Source organism: Cherax quadricarinatus, chromosome 31 (assembly GCF_038502225.1).
Source record: "Cherax quadricarinatus isolate ZL_2023a chromosome 31, ASM3850222v1, whole genome shotgun sequence".
Classification (NCBI taxonomy): Eukaryota; Metazoa; Arthropoda; class Malacostraca; order Decapoda; family Parastacidae; genus Cherax; species Cherax quadricarinatus.
Genome location: NC_091322.1, coordinates 36,386,113 through 36,402,949, shown reverse-complemented (window position 1 = coordinate 36,402,949; position 16,837 = coordinate 36,386,113). Strand labels below are relative to the sequence as shown.

The 16,837-nt window shown below is 38.5% G+C and overlaps 1 protein-coding gene across 21 annotated transcripts in view; it reads right to left on the bottom strand.

Moving 5' to 3' along the window:
• LOC128697010 (uncharacterized) overlaps positions 1-16,837 on the bottom strand; it is a 1,143,041-nt gene that overhangs the window by 472,839 nt on the left and 653,365 nt on the right. For all 21 annotated transcript variants that reach the window (XM_053788515.2, XM_070090364.1, XM_070090365.1 and 18 more), the window contains 3 exons: positions 11,993-12,130; positions 5,989-6,439; positions 1-4,912 (listed from right to left, as the gene is read on the bottom strand). The exon at positions 1-4,912 is cut by the window's left edge and continues 953 nt beyond it. In XM_053788515.2, the coding sequence (XP_053644490.2) occupies positions 1-4,912; positions 5,989-6,439; positions 11,993-12,130 (5,501 nt within the window). The remainder of the gene's footprint in view (positions 4,913-5,988; positions 6,440-11,992; positions 12,131-16,837) is intronic.

The window sequence follows — 16,837 nt, the reverse complement described above, 5'->3', positions numbered from 1 at the left end:
ACAGAAGCTCGTTGACTAGTCAACTGAGAGAATGCCCCACGCTGAGAGGTAAGTGTTGGTTGTGAGGAAGGATTAGCACTAAGACAACTATTTGGACTTCCCCTCACACTATGTGGTGCAGCAAAAGCAATCTGTGGTCCTGCTGTCTTTGTCCAGTTTGATGCCTGAGATGGACTGCCAGTACATACCTGCTTCTTCTCTAAAGCAGCCGACACATTACTGGCCCCTCCCACAAATGACCGAGGTGGTTCGTCTAGAAGACCCTCCAAAGACCGGGTTCTACGATGGCCTACAGGAGGACCTAAAGTAGGACTATCTGTTTTAATTGACAGCCCATGGGGAAAAACATTTTTGGCATCTAGGTCTGGATCTGGAGTATATGCACGTCGTTTCATTTTTCTAAGTGTATCAGAGTCATACACGTTACGTTCATCAGGGGAAGAGACTGTCTTGCCCTCAAGAAACTCTACGGACGTTCTCAGTTCATGAGCCAATCTTTCCCTTCTTTGTTCAAAATCTGAAGCACTAGTGATCTGATTTACTTTTCTTCCAATGTCTTGCCGCTTGTTTGCCTCAAGATCACGCTGATTATTCAACTGATAAGATCGAGAGCGAGGAGTACCTACTATTCCCTCTGCTAATGCTGCCCCATCGTCACGAATTACATCAGAGTAGTAGTAAGGTGCAGAGCGTGGACTGGTCTCACTGCCCACAGAGGCATTAGAAGTTGCTCTCAAGTGGACTGGGGCCATGTTGCTACCACTTGAAATGACACTCGCTGTTGGACTCACCACACTCCGGGATGATGTTTCTGAAGATGTTCGCTGATGACTTACATTCAGCTGGGCCACAGGGGTGTGTACTCCACGAAGTGCATCAATCATTGGTGATCCAGTTGGTTCATTATTGATTGACATCAGCTGGGGAGAACTCCTCCTCAATAAGGATGTTCTAGGTGCAGGAACATTTTGGTAAGTGGACACCTCATTGCGTTCTGCATAAGGATCAGGAGATTTTGGTCGTGATCCAGTGGAGTTTGATCTCTCTCTCTCTGGTTGTGAGAACATTTTGGAATTCTGAGGAACATTGCAATACTCTCTTCCAATAGGGGCATTCTGACATGATGTGATAAGTGGTCGAGCATTGTGCTGAAACCCTTCATTCACATAAGGATTTTCAATTTTGCTGGAAGAATATGAAGTATCTAAATTGTTCTGGAAGGAGGAGTTATGATCCAAAGCAGATTTTGGTCTGGCCGAGGGTTCATGTTTGTCTCCTGGAAGAATAATATCTTCAGCACATTGAGGGAAGGGTTTCCGTCTGTCTCTCTGGAATTTTTTATCTGCTCCAGGTAAAGTATAATCTCCAGGGTATGCTGCTGATGCTGGGTATCTATCCTCAGATCTCAAGATAAAGCTATCATCATCATGGAGGCTCTCAAGAGTTTCTTCAAATACAGGTCTTCTCTTCAGTTTATCTGGGTGAAGACTGACTGAAGAGTCAGATTTTTCATATATTCGTCTGTCCTTTCCAACTGAAGACCTTGAAGAGTTCAGGTCTTCTCGAAGACTGCTCTGGCTAATCCTCAATGATCTTGAAGAGCTCAGAGCATTTCGTAAGTGTGGTGGAGGATCTGGGGTTTCTAGATTTTCAAAGTCAAAGTTCTTAGCTTTTGGGCCACCTCCACTATCTAGCTCTTCCATTGGTGGTGGGCTCAATGGTATTGGAGGAGGTGGAACAAGGTCAGAATCAGATGAGTCCTGGGCATCTGGATCACTGGATGGCTCTGCCCCACTCAAATAATATGATGCTGGTCTGAAAGTATCCGATAGGCTAAAGCGTGGGTTGCGAGGAGGCTCTAGACTGTCCAGGTCCTTAGAGGCCTCATCATCTGCATCAGAAGAAGCATTGGACTGAGATTTCAGATCTAATTTGCTGAGTGAAGAGTTTAAAGCAGTATCTGATACAAAGGGTTTGTCAGTACTTGACTGTGCTTTTAGATCATCAGGTTTATCTGGGATCTGTGGTTTTTCATCTTCCATGGGTCCATCTTTTTCAGAATTTGGAACCTCCATATATATAGCTTCATAATGAGACTGCCCTTTGTATATATATTCATAATGCTGAGGCTCATCTTTATCACCAATTTCATAATACCTTGGGCTTTCTGGAGCAAACATCTGCTCACCAGCAATTCGGTTGAAGTCAAGTCGAGGAGCACCTGAAGCGAGGACTGAGGCACTGTTTGAAGATGTGTCTCCACTCATCTCAATATATGTGTGTTCCTCGTATTCAGTTTTTGCAAAGGCATCAGGATATATAGGTTCTGGTGTCGGGAGGTGCTTACTGCTTAGACTACTGCATGAGCTAGCAGGGGCAAGGATGCTTGATCCCTGACCAAGTTTCTTAGGAGGGCTCATGGGCAAGTAATTTTCTTCAGCATAGGGATTAGGTCGCATTAAAGAGCTCTGATGGTCACTCGAAGGAAGATATATTGGAGGTGGAGGGGCCTCCTCTTCAGGAGGCTTATCAAGGTCAATAATGACAAACTTATTGTCTGGAGGTGGGAAGTTATGCTTTCCATGTTCACTATTAAGAGAACTGTCTATCCAACTATGCTCCTCACCTCCGCTTTCACTATCCTCCTGGACTTTAAGAGACTCCTGTATTGACTCTGCCAAACTCAATCTTAAATATCCAGGAGCAACAACTGTGTCCATGTCTCCTCCTAAAGTTGGTTTCTTTGGTGGTCTAGGCGGGGGAACAAGAGGGACCACTTCATCTTTTTTATTGGCAGACTTGCGTAATTCAGCCAAAACAGATGAAGTGGATGACACTGCTATCTTCTCTGAACCAGTGGTGTAAAGATCTTCATTTTGCCCTTCATCACTTGAACTTTCATTTGATAACATTTCTGAATCACTGTGAAACTTCTTTCTGGACAAATCTTGGTTCATGTTAACTCTTTCCATGTGTTCTATTGACCTTTCTTCAAAGTTCTTGAGAAGAGCCTTCACCGAATGTGACTGAACTGGTTTCTTCATAAGAGGAGGCTTCACAGGGATAACTGGATGCTCATCTTGTTTTATTTCCTGGGGCTTGTTATCGTCGTCAAACAAAAATTTTCTAATATTTGTTCGGCTCAGCCTTGAGTCCATGATATCCTGAGGACTTCTAAGCTCTCTATATTCTACACTTGAAGGTTCTGAATTTGAGTTATACCTGAGACTTGTTGAAGGGCTTTCTTCACAAGGTGAAGCCCCAATCACTTCCTCCCTTCTTTTGTAATCAGAAATATTCTTTACCTGTGCCTCTTGGGCAGTGACCATAGTAGATTCTGAGGTTGTAAATTCAGCCTTCAGCGGTGAGACAAGTGCTTCTGAACTTCGAACATGTGGGGAAATTGGTTTTAAAGGTTCTTTAAGTGGTTCTTTCATATTGCCAACTGGATGCTCAACAGAATCAACACTGATCACTTGATTATCTAGTTTAGTCTTTGATTCGTTATGTCTTGTTTGGCTCACATGCAATTCCACAGAATTTTTCACATTTTCTTTGGTATCCAAAGCTTTGTTTGTGAATTTCCTGATACGGTCCTGGACTAAATTTATTTGGCTTTGTGTTTGATGGTGAGTTTCCTGCACTATCTTTGGACTTTCTAAAGAAGGCAAGATGGGAGTAGATTTTTTCAAGGAATTGGACATATTTATTAAATTCTCCTGTGGTGATGGTTCATGATTCTTTTCTGGGGTTATATATTCATAACTATATTCCTTTACTACCTTTGATTCATCTACTTTTGATTTTAAATCTGAACCCATTGTTCCCCATGATCTATCAAACTTTTCTGGGCTCCAAGTTTCTGGTCTTCTTCCAGAATGGTCAAAACCTCGTCGGCGCACCACACTAGAACACTCTGGGCTGCTCTCTAAACTATCCGCATTCCATAGAGAACCTCCTCTGACATTTCTTTTTTCTTCTCGGCGAAGAGACATTTCAGCTCGTAGGGTATCATAGCCACTGTCAGAGTATTTACCAGTGGATGTGGTGTCATCCTGTATACCCCCTCTCTGAGATGCTTGTATGTTAACGTTGTCTGTCTTGTGGCCTGTATGAGAGTCATGGGAAGTATATGCAACAGAGTTATCAACACTCTCTTCCCTCCCTGATGGCTTATGAAGGAAACTCTTATTCTTCTCTGCTGATGGGCTCACTTCTTCACTATTATCTTGTTGTTTAAAGAAACTGTTGTCTGACTGGAATTTTGAGGAATTCTGCATTTCATATGAAGTATTTAATTCCTTGCATAACCCACTGTTCACAGGACTATTATTACTTTTAATGTCTTCAAATTTATTTTCGTTCATGGCAGGCATTTGAACGTCAGATACATAATATGGATCTCTAGTTGCATAAAACTGATCACTGTACACATAACTTTGCTCATACTTTCTGGACGCACAAAATTTTTGTTCAGCTTCCTGTTGCCGAGGTTCATGCTGCTTTCGAACTTCATCGTATCTCTCGTGCTTTTCGATAAAAACTGGCTCAGCTCTTTGGCTCACTGTCCGCTCATTGTACACATTTTCTACATCTGCAACATTTGCACTGCCCCTGGAAGCACTGATATGCTTACCTTCATGTGCATCATTTACAATGTTTATGTTTACATAATCTGGAGATGAGGTGGTTATATCTGGAGGAGATATTTGGTGAGGTACATAGTGATCAACTGGGTTCTCATTCATGTTATCCCTAGAAAAGCCTCTGGAATCTTCATGCCTGTCTTCAGTGTCACGTCCTCGACCATCTAGGCCAATTCCAACCCGCTTGCCATCACGGCTCAGGTCTGCACTGCTTCTTCTAGAGTTACGTCGGGTCCTTTTACGGGTTTCTCGCTCCTCCAACAAATCTGTGGGCCATATCTCAGTCAGCCAAATAAACTTGGCACCGTGGTTAGTCTTCTATGTTAGTAAATCTTCATGCTGCTATGAGTAGTGAGTTATTACTCGCATGTCCATCCAGGAGCAAGACAATTAACAATGACCAAGGCAAAAGCAGCCCTTGCATGCTTAGCAAAGAGCCAGGTTAAACTGCTGCACTCAGGTGTTGGCAGACAGGGTATTAATTGTTAACATACAGCCTCCAGACAAAATTAACTGTAAAATCACTTTTTTCCATGCTATGATCAGAAATTCTGAAATTTGTTCAAGTGAAGATTCATATCCCAGGAAGTTAAAGCAAAATATAAACATGCTATTTAAAATCCTTATCTGTACCAACTACAGTACTAAATCAATTCAGGCAACTAATGCTTCCATAATAATTATGGGAGCTGTCATATGACAGCAATAAATTTGCTATCAAAGGAATGCTGTCAAGTGACTTGCAATGGAATATCTTTTATGTGTTTTGTTAGTTCAAAGGAATTACAGATATATTAATTACTGTACATGATCATGATATTTTATAATATGAATTACAAAACCTGAACCACCGGTAACATGCAACTCTATTTCCCCAGTTCATAACTCACACAAAGATTTTCAAGGAATCTGTTAACTGAGTGAGTTAATCACTGTTCACAGATGATATCAACACTATTAGATCTACGGTACAGTACTGTATAGGGATTTCAGTAAGAGTAAAGTACGTAAAGAAATATATGACAATTAATATCTTAGGGTAATGCAAATATTCCACTGTCATCTCAGAGAAGATACAGAAGACACCAAATACCACCAAGTGCCCTTAAGCAGTCATTCCAACAGCTTTTCCAACATGTAAGTTTCCTACATATAATCTGTTAGTAAAGCGATAGTTGAGGGTAAATCTTCCAGTGGAATATGTATGTCAAATACTGTGAAAAATACACAATACAGTATACGCTCAAACAATTGAAAAGAACCATTATAAATCTGATACAACATGTAATATAGAGCAGGTACATTATAAGTCACATAACAGCAAACTTGATGCAGTACTTACCATCTTCATCTGATGAATAGCTGTTGTATCGTGAAGCTGAAGTGGATCTCCGAGAATCCCCGCCACTGACATGCCTAGTCCTAGAATTTTCTCTTCGTCCTTCTCTCCTCTTGGTACTACTGCTGTCTGACCCTTGGTGTGAAGAGCCACCTTGTGGGGCAGGCCTCTCACTTGCCACCCCAATGGGTGCACTCAAACCTCCCTGATTCACTGAACCATAATTCAAGGGTTCTTTATTTGAAGTGTGATTACCAGGAACCCAATCTATGGTATTTGCTGACCCATGGAGTGGAGCAGGTATTGTACTGCCTGAGTAACCATGAGAAATTCCTACTACAGATCCCACAGGTGAATTTAAACCTGACTCCATTCCAGGTAAAAGGCTTTGAGTGTGTGAATGACACTGGATTACTTTTGTTCTGGCTTCTTGGATCACCAGCTCATTCAGCACCTGTTAAGGATGATGAAGATACTTTTTAAGAAGATATAAAGGATAAAAAAAAATCTCACCAAAATGAGGGTTTGAATCTATAGCAAGCCAGTCCTAAAACTAGCAGGTCAGCACATTGATCTGACAGTTTCAGGACTGGTTTGCCCTGGGCTCAAACTTTCAGTTTGGAGAGTTGTTTACAATCATGTCATAATTTTATGAGTCAGATAAAAATGTGTTCAAGAAAAGATATATACAGACAGTCTAGGTGTTAGCCAACTGGTGTGGATCACATCCTGGGGACAAAATTAATTTAATTTGCCTGAAACGCTCTGCATAACAAGGGGCTTTCTAAATATGTAGTATGTAACTGATGTCAGCTAGGTCTGTATAAGTTGTATTTTGTAGTTGTAGAGATAAAGATTACCGTTATTATTTGCTGTACTATTTGCTCCGAATGAAGTGCTGGGATGGTATGGGAAATTTATAAGACATTAACAAAATCATTATTTCATTCTAGTACAAAATACCTTGACCTACAATTTCTTTAACATAGTCCACCTGAAGAACTGCTTAAGTTCCAAATGATCCCATGATAGCTTAGAAGGATGAGAGTAAAACCTATTATATCTGAAATACTTTTACTGCATTACTCAATTTGCAATAAATTAAAAAATACTGAAAATGACAGGAATATAATACAGAGGTTCTCCAACTAGTGAGTTGCACTCCTGTTTATACAATGTACAAATGAGTCATTTGCACCTTGGAATCAAATTTTTCTTTAGAAAACTGAAGTGCAGCATAAAGGTTGGTTACCTTATATATCTGTAACTGCACACTAGCATTTGTAAAACTTTAACTGGTTCTTAAATGCTTGATTCATAAGCATGGATGTTTGTAAGTGCAGATGTTTACTAATTGGTGTTTAAAAGTTTACAGCTGTGGAAGTTCATAATTTATGTTCTGGAGTGTCGATGTTCAAAGTTAGGATGTTTGTAATTAATGTTCACAAGTGCTGATGTTCATAACTGATGTTCCTAAATGCAGATGTTTGCTAGTATAGATAGTTGTAAGTGTAGATGTTCGTAAGCACGTATGTTTGTAACTGATGCTTGGAAGTACAGATGTTCATGAGTACAGATGTTCATTAGCGAGCACCTCCGTAAGTGTGAGTCTGTAGGTATGACTAATCACAAGATAGGAACAGCTGGATGTTCACGATTGTAAGTGCAGATGCTGGTAACTCGGGCATTTAAAATTTGGAGAGCCTCTGATCTCTCTTATTCAAAATTCTTCCAAATTCACAGTACTGTACTAATACAATTTTTTTAAATTTTTATGATTGAAAATTTAGGATTTTCTGAATAAGACTGAAAATTTAAAATTTCAGTTTCAATTTTGGAAAAAGCAAATAACTTTTATCCAATGATAAATATTTTTTTTTTAAATTTAATTGATCTCAGAAAAACTAGGGTATATTTTTCTAAATACTGTAGCAGCTAAAATTCTGACTTTTGCTTTGTACTTAGGAAAATGGAAAAAAAAATTATAAATAAGAGAATGTTTTCTAAAATGCTGAATACAGAATTATCTCTGAAATTAAAATTTTTGGAACAGGAGCAAAAATTTTGAACTTTAATTTAAATTTTTTAAACAGTTTGTAATATTTCCGAGTAACAGAGAATGCTTTTTTTAAATTGCAGTAATCCAAGAAAAGGTAATGCAAATTTGGTTTTGCTTTACTGAACACAAGAGCCTAAATAAAAATTTGAAATTTAATAAAATTTAGAAACTCCCAAAAACACTACCTGCAATATGAGTTACAGTATTTAATTCTGCTTGTATCTGCCTACCTCAGAGACAAGGTAACTTGCATCTTAATGCCAACAAATTTACCTGTGACATACATGTGACCTGTTTTAAGGGTTCATCTACCTTCACAGCCAGTCTGAGGCAAGACTTAATTGTTGATTGTCTGGTCAATGAAGTTGTTGCTGCAAGTGGCAAACATGAAGAAATATTGACTTGTTTTGTTAAGATAAAATAATGTATTTTCCATGGGGAACTGGAACAGAATTCTTCCTCCGTAAGCCATGCGTGTCGTAAGAGGTGACTAAAATGCCAGGAGCAAGGGGCTAGTAACTCCTTCTCCTGTATATATTACTAAATGTAAAAGGAGAAATTTTCGTTTTTTCTTTTGGGTCACCCCGCCTCGGTGGGATACGGCCGGTGTGTTGAAAGAAAGAAAAATACTGTATATATTATAATAAAAAAATCACTTGTAGAAGAAATAAAAGAGCAAGTAGAGCAATGAGTGAAAGTTGTGTGACTGTGTGTCCTAACAGACCAGGGAATGTCAGCCTTATCATGGTTTCAGTTCCTAGTGGTTCCTCAAGTGAAGGAAAATTTCCATGTATAAAGAACACAAAGACACAAAACCATGATTGGAACAATACACAGTTAGTGTGACTAGTCAACCCTTTGACTGTCACAACCTCAAATCCTGAGGTGTCTCTTGGTGTCGAAAAACTTTTTGGAAAAAAAAAAAAAAAAAAAAAAAAAAAATCTTATGAAACGAGAGAGAATCTTTTCCTGATGGTAATGACATCAAAAGAACGAAATTTGATGGAAAACTTACGGAATTACGCTCTTGCGAAGTTAGTGACCTTGGCGATATTTACGAATCGGTGATTTCGCCCACTTTGAGCCCTATTATCGGCTAATTCCATTGTTCCAGTCGACCAAACTCATAGCTATTTCTTTAGAACTCCATTTGTTCTATTGATTGAGTACAAGAAACTGCCCTTTACCGATTTCAACTACCCAATAACGTGGTCAGAAATTTGCAATTTGGCCAATTTCACGCAAATTAAAAAATATGCCAATTTCAAAACAGGGTTCAGAATGAATAAGGCAGACATTCCTGGCTCTAAAATAACATTTTCTTTCTGATATTACCCTTGCTTTCTATTTTGAATTTTTATTCAAACAAAAAATAGAAGATTTACTGTTATGCAGACTCCTGCAATATTGTAATAATTGTATAAATAATGTCAACCCATTCATGACTGCATATTAGAATGGCTAGCTGGACATTTACTGGACAATGACATAATTTGTTTACCCTTGAACATCGGCAAAAATCAAACATTTCTTCTACTTTGAGCTCCTTTCAAGGTTCTTTTCATAGTAAAACCAATCAAAATCACCTCTATTTCTATATGTTTTCCATTCTATTAAATGAAACCAAGAAAACGAGAATACAACCATAAATACTATATGACAATACTAATCCAAAAACACTGTTGGAGTTTTTTTTTTTCTCATTATGCAATGCGTGCTGCAGGGATTTTTTTTTATATGGTGCACACTGACCACAGACCCATTCTCTGACATGTGGCCCTACCAGCTTTCTCCTGCTTTATTTGAAGCCGCTGGAATTTTTGAGTACATACATGTATATGTCAAACACGGTAGCTCATAAGACGTATATATATGACCGAAACAGTCAAAGGGTTAATGGTCCAAGTCAGACCAAAATGTCATAATAAAGTTTTTCTCCTATGTGTGGGTTATTACTGTATATTTCCATGTGTAACATTGCAAGATGTTGTGCAAGTACACAGGATCCAAGAAACATTCAGGCATCAAAGATCAGCCCAAATACAGGAAACAAATAACACTACATGAAATTTGTAACTAACTCATAATTTGGAGAAGGATCTTTGATATTTCCTTCCACCCAAAGCCATGTGTGTTGTAAGACACAACTAAAATGCTGGAAGCAAGGGGCTAGTAACCCCTCCTCCTGTATAAATTACTAAATGTAAAAAGGAGAATCTTTCGTTTCTTCTTTTTCGGGTCACCCTGCCTCTGTGCGATAAAGTGTTAAAAAAATCTTCAGTATTTCAGTTCATCTATTAAGTTTCAAAATGATAAACCAAAATAAGTTGCCTAACATTTCCTTTCCAAACTGCAGGTTCATTTTGAAGTATTTCAGTCAGGTTATGATGACTAACTACAGGCAAGCCCTGCATTACAGTTCTTCACTTTACAGCGTTACGCTACTAATACAGCGGTTGTCAATTATGCCCATTCTTCATTTATTCAGACTTTCTACAATAAATATATTCACCACTCACTATAAGCTAAAAATTAAAATATTTTAAGGTAGTAATGTGTGTACTGTATATGCAATTTTTAGGCCTAGCTATATTACTCATTTAATGTATGATAGTGTAAACATGTATCAAACTTTCAAATGCATTTGAAAATGAAAAAAGGCTGATTCACTTTACAGCAGTAGCCCAGAACCTAACCCAACCTGATGTATGAGCAGGGCCCTCCTGTACATGAAATGCATGCTAAAGTTGGACACAGGCTTATATGCACATAAACAGCAACTCCATGCCTTATTTTAAGTGAGCCAAAAGAACCAAAGATACATGGTTTCATATGCAATGAGCCACCAGCTGCTTTACATCTGTTGTTAGGTAAGACACATATGCAACAGTTAGGTATCTTTATTTCGAAATGTTTTGCCTACACAGTAGGCTTCTTCAGTCGAGTACAGAAAAGTTGATAAAAGCAGAAGAGACTTGAAGACGATGTAATCAGTCCATCACCCTTGAAGTTTTGAGGTGGTCAGTCCCTCAGTCTGGAGAAGAGTATTGTTCCATAGTCTGAAACAATATGGAGTTGAAGTGATAGGATGGAGCCTTATATTGCGCCAGGAGGTGAGACGTAGGTCACTAGTAGAGGTAAGAACGTAGACGTTGGGAGGTCAGGTCCCTCTCAAATCCAGCCATTCTCACTAGTAGAGGTTGTCGAAGTTAATTTCAGGTCTGTACCAAGACACTGCTTTACATCTATTCCTACAACACATGAACTGGAAGTTATCACCACAGCATCTCCTGCTGCTCTAACCTCTGCAAACACAGACACTATGTCATTCATCAAATTCTGTATAGCCGGATTCCCAGGTTATTCGACTTAACATACTGTATATACCTGGAGGATGTTCCGGGGGGTCAACACCCCCGCAGCCCAGTCCATGACCAGGCCTCGTGGTGGATCAGGGCCTGATCAACCAGGCTGTTACTGCTGGCCACATGCAAACTGACATACGAACCACAGCTCTTTTATTTTAAAATTTTCTTTCTAAGCCCTTATCATCCAGTCACATGGGTGATAAAGGCTTTGTAGCTCTGAAACATTCATTAGACTGCAAAGAGAGATCAGATATGTGCTGCCATACTGTATCAAGTGTATGGTGTGATCTGGATTTGCAAACGGCAAAGTCTGTTGCAATCACAGCAAACAATCTTATCTCTATCCACCACAACTGGCAATGCTGACCACCTACTCTTCCCCCCTATTAGTCTTGTCAAATGAAGGTTTACCATAAAAACATTTAGAAAAGCTGACTCTATAAGAAGTTAGCAATTCAAGAGAAGTGCTGGAATAACTACTTAAATATTATATTCCTGTCTCATTGAAATCATACAAAAGATACTCTATTAAGTCAAAATGCACAGGTTCCTTTATGTCTTTACACACTGTAATACAAACCTGTTGTCTATAAGCCTCGTTATTTGATCGGGGTTGTGGTGTAGCAGTGGAGTCAGGACGAGAAGTGGATTTCCGTGTCAGCGGGGACTGCAGCATTCGTTGCTTCCACTCAAGCAGTCTCTTCATGGACTCTTCACGCTGTAAAGCAAAAATTAAAAATTCATTCAAAGTATTTTCACAGTACCATACAATATTCTAAAGACCTTTTTAATGAACACACAAAAATTTTATATATACGGTACTTTAACAATGGGAAATATTCTGAGAGAAACAATATCACCCACCTCTGATTTTTTACTATACAGTATAGTAAAAGTAATTTAATATATGGGAGCAAGGTATAGTAGCCCCTTCTCCTGCATAAATTACTAAATGTAAAAAAAGAAAAACTTGTTTTTCATTACATTAAATAGAAAAACTTTTGTGTGACCTCAAAAGAATAACTTCTGTTTTTCTTTTTATGTAACTCTGCCTTGGTGTGAGAGGGCCAGTGCATTGAAAAAAAATAATTTAATATATGGAGAAACACTCTTTTGTTTCTTGTATGTTCACTTTTCATATGTAAATAAATATACATAATGCTATGAAGCTTAGTATGAGAAAATGTGATGTTTTATTCCATAATAAATTGTATAACCACAACATCAACTCTTAACATACGTATAAACTTTAAAGTGGAAAGATACTGTGTAATGACAAAACCTAGAATCTAGGATAGCTGCCTATTATATTGTGAGATTGTGACATGCTAAAGATGATTGTCACGTCAGTTCAACTACATTCTGCTAGTTCATCAAACAATATTAAACTGTGGTTTACTATTATTATAATAATAATAATCTTTATTTCTACAAGTACATATACAAGGAATATATGCATAGCTGACATCAATGACATACTACTACTCCCTGTCCTCACTTAGCGATGTACTCGTTTACCAACAACTCGGACTTACGACTGGCTCTCTGACCAGTATGCATACCTAAATAACGTATAATACAGCTGATTTTCTCTATTCTGTTTATTACAATATACAGTACAGTACTATATCAACATTTAAAAATATACTAAACATGTTATAAATGATCCAATATCAAAACAATATCAAAGACGGTTGACATAAACCCACTACCATTATAGTATGCTCCTCGTTTAGCGACGAATTCGTTTACCGACGCGGTAGTAGGAACAGAACTCTGTCGTTAAGTGAGGAGAAGCTGTATATAGAAAGTCCCTTGTTATGCAGAGCATTTTTGGCAAATTAGGTCAATTTTGTCCCAAGATGCGACCCACACCAGTCGACTAACAACCAGGTATCTCTTTTACTGATAGATAAGTGAACAGGGATAACAGGTGTCTTAAGGAAACACGTCCTAACGTTTCCATCCATACTGGGGATTGACCCACGGACCTCAATGTGTGAGCTGAATGTGCTACCAACTGAGCTACGGGACACCTGACTGAGTGCATAAGAAGAAAATATATGTATTTAGTAACCTTACTGCAACAGTATTTAAAAGAAATAATGAAGATATTAAACAGTGAAATATCATGTGTCCACTGGAAGACTGAGGGCTGACGTATGCCAAGGAATGGCAGAAGTCATATCAAGAGTACACTGACAAGAGAATATATTCTAATAAAAGATAAAATTCCATAGCTCAAAAGATGATAAAAGCTGTGGCAACTGTTTAGCACTTCAGGAATCAACAAATGACCAGTGCACATTTCTCTTCAATACTGAGAATCAATGTCATGACCATGCAGCCAGTTTGTGAAAGGAGTATACATGTGGCCAGGAAAATGACATACTATTTTATAAAATGAAAAACACATCTTTCTCCCATCTAATTTCTGACTGATGTTCTTTAGGGTAGGTTCTGTTAGGTTGGATTGTTCTCAAGTCACTAAATATAACACACCTGAATGGAAATATATGTAATTTTAATCTGACCCAAAAAAAACAAAAAAAAAAAAAGTTGATCATTGGTCAGTCCTTTTCCCAGTTTTTTTTTTTTTTGCATTGTTAATGTTAGGGCATCTTATATTTGGTTAATTTTGATTGACAGACAACAATCTAACCTCATCAAAGATAAATACGAAATTTGCTGTTCAAGAGAATGGCTAAAATTTTATGTGAGAAAGACAACTGTTTGTAAACAGATGGATTTCCAGAGGCATCTTTGTTAAGAAGTTTATCTCTGGAGGCATAAAAAGGAGGGATGTAGAAGATTACAGTAGTACAGTGCCAGCATTTTTTATAAGAGTGTGAGACATCGGCTTTAAACATTGCAGCGAGGAAGAGGCTAGAGGTAGTGTTACATCTGAGAAAAATGTATGATGCGAAAATTATGCAAAGAATTTGGAATATTGAAATTAGAAGATGGAGTGGGGTTACTAAAGGTATAATTCAGAGGGGTGAAGAGGGGTTATTGAGGTGGTCTGGACATTCAGAGGGTGGAGAACAATATGATCAGGAGGGTATATAAATCTAGGGTGGCAGGAAGGAGGGATTGGAGTCATCTGAGGAACAATTGGGGGATAGTGTGTAAAATAGGTTTTACATGCTAGAGGCCTGTACATCTCCACGGGGAAGTGGAAATGAATTCTTCCTCTGTAAGCTGTGTGTGTTGTAAGAGGTGACTAAAATGCCGGGAGCAAGCGGCTAGTAACCCCTTCTCCTGTATAAATTACTAAATTTAAAAAGAAAAAACCTTCAAGGCAGGGTGAACTTAAAAAGAAAAACTTTCATTATTCTTTTTAGGTCAGCCTGATACAGTCAGTTTGTTGAAAACAAAAACAAAAACAAAAAAAAAGGCCTGTACATCCAGAAAGCTTGTGTGAGCATGTTAGACAGGAGTGAATGGATGCAAGTGGTTATATTGGCTTGACATCCTGTTCAAGTATGAGCATAGAATCATTTATAGAGGGATTCAGGCAAACCAGTTAGTCAGACATAAGTGCTGGACAATGAGAAATACAATGCTTGCAACCTGAAAGAGAGGTAGGGATGTTGCAGTTCGAAGGAGGAGAAATTTTTTCCTGGGTTGAGGCATGGTTGACGAATAGGCAGCAGAGTTTGCATAAATGGGGAGAAATCAGAATGGTGGCACGTAACAAGTGGTGTTCCACAGGGGTCAGTGTTGCGCCCCTTGTTGTTCACAATCTATATAAACGACATAGATGAGGGAATAAATAGCGACATAAGCAAATTTGCCGATGACACCAAAATAGGCTGTCTAATTCATTCTAATGAGGACATAGAGCACTCCAGGATGATTTGAATAGAATAGTGGCAGATGCAGTTTAACATAGACAAATGCAAAGTTCTAAATGTTGGACAGGAAAATAACCATGCCACATATAAACTAAATAGTGTAGATCTTAAAATTATGGATTGCGAAAAGGAATTAGGAGTTCTAGTTAGTAGTAATCTAAAACCAAGACAACAGTACATTAGTGTTTGCAATAAAGCTAACAGAATCCTTAACTTCATACCAAGAAGTATAAATAATAGGAGTCCTAAGGTTGTTCTTCAACTCTATATATCTTTGGTTAGGCCTCATTTAGATTATGCTGTGCAGTTTTGGTCACCATATTACAGAATGGATATAAATGCACTGGAAAATGTACAAAGGAGGATGACAAAGTTGATCCCATGTATCAGAAATCTTCCCTATGAGGATAGACTGAGGACCCTGAACCTACACTCTCTAGAGAGGCATAAAATTAGGGAGGATATGATCGAGGTGTATAAATGGAAGACAGGAATTAATAAAGGGGATGTAAATAGCGTGCTAAAAATATCTAACATAGACAGGACTCACAGCAATGGCTTTAAATTAGAAAAATTCAGATTCAGGAATGATATAGGAAAGCACTGGTTTGATAATAGAGTTGTGGATGAGTGGAACAAACTCCCGAGTACCGTCATAGACGTTAAGACATTGTGTAGTTTTAAAAATTGGTTGGATAAATACAGTGGACCCCCGGTTAACGATTTTAATCCGTGCAAGAGGGCTCATCGTTATGCGAAATAATCGTTATGCGAATTAATTTTCCCCATAAGAAATAATGGAAATAAAATTAATCCGTGCAAGACGCCCAAAAGTATGAAAAAAAATTTTTTTTACCACATGAAATGTTAATTTTAATACACACAAACTGAAAAAGGCATGCACAATTACATGACACTTACTTTTATTGAAGATCTGGTGATGATTGATGGGATGGGAGGAGGGGAGAGCATTATCTTCTTACTGTTTAGAAGGGGAATCCCCTTCCATTAGGACTTGAGGTAGCAAGTCCTTTTCTGGGGTTACTTCCCTTCTTCTTTTAATGCCACTAGGACCAGCTTCAGAGTCACTGGACCTCTGTCGCACAACAAATCTGTCCATAGAGCTCTGTACCTCCCGTTTCTTCAAGACTTTCCTAAAATGGGCCATAACATTGTCATTGAAATAGTCACAAGCACGGCTTGCAACAGCTGTGTCAGGGTGATTTTCATCTATAAAGGTTTGCAGTTCAAACCACTCTGCACACATTTCCTTAATCTTTGAAGTAGGCACAATGGATTCCACAACTGGCATAGGCTTCTCAGGGTTAGCCCCAAACCCTTCAAAATCTTTCTTAATTTCCATACTAATTCTCACCCTTTTTACCACAGGGTTGGCACTAGAAGCTTTCTTGGGGCCCATGGTCACTTATTTTCCAGAAACACCACCGAAAACACTGTAATAATACGAAATATTCCGAGTGTATGCTTGGATGTTACCGCGGAGGCTGGCTGGTAAACAATGGGACGGCCGGCACATGTGAGGGCACATTGGACGCGTCTCGGACGAA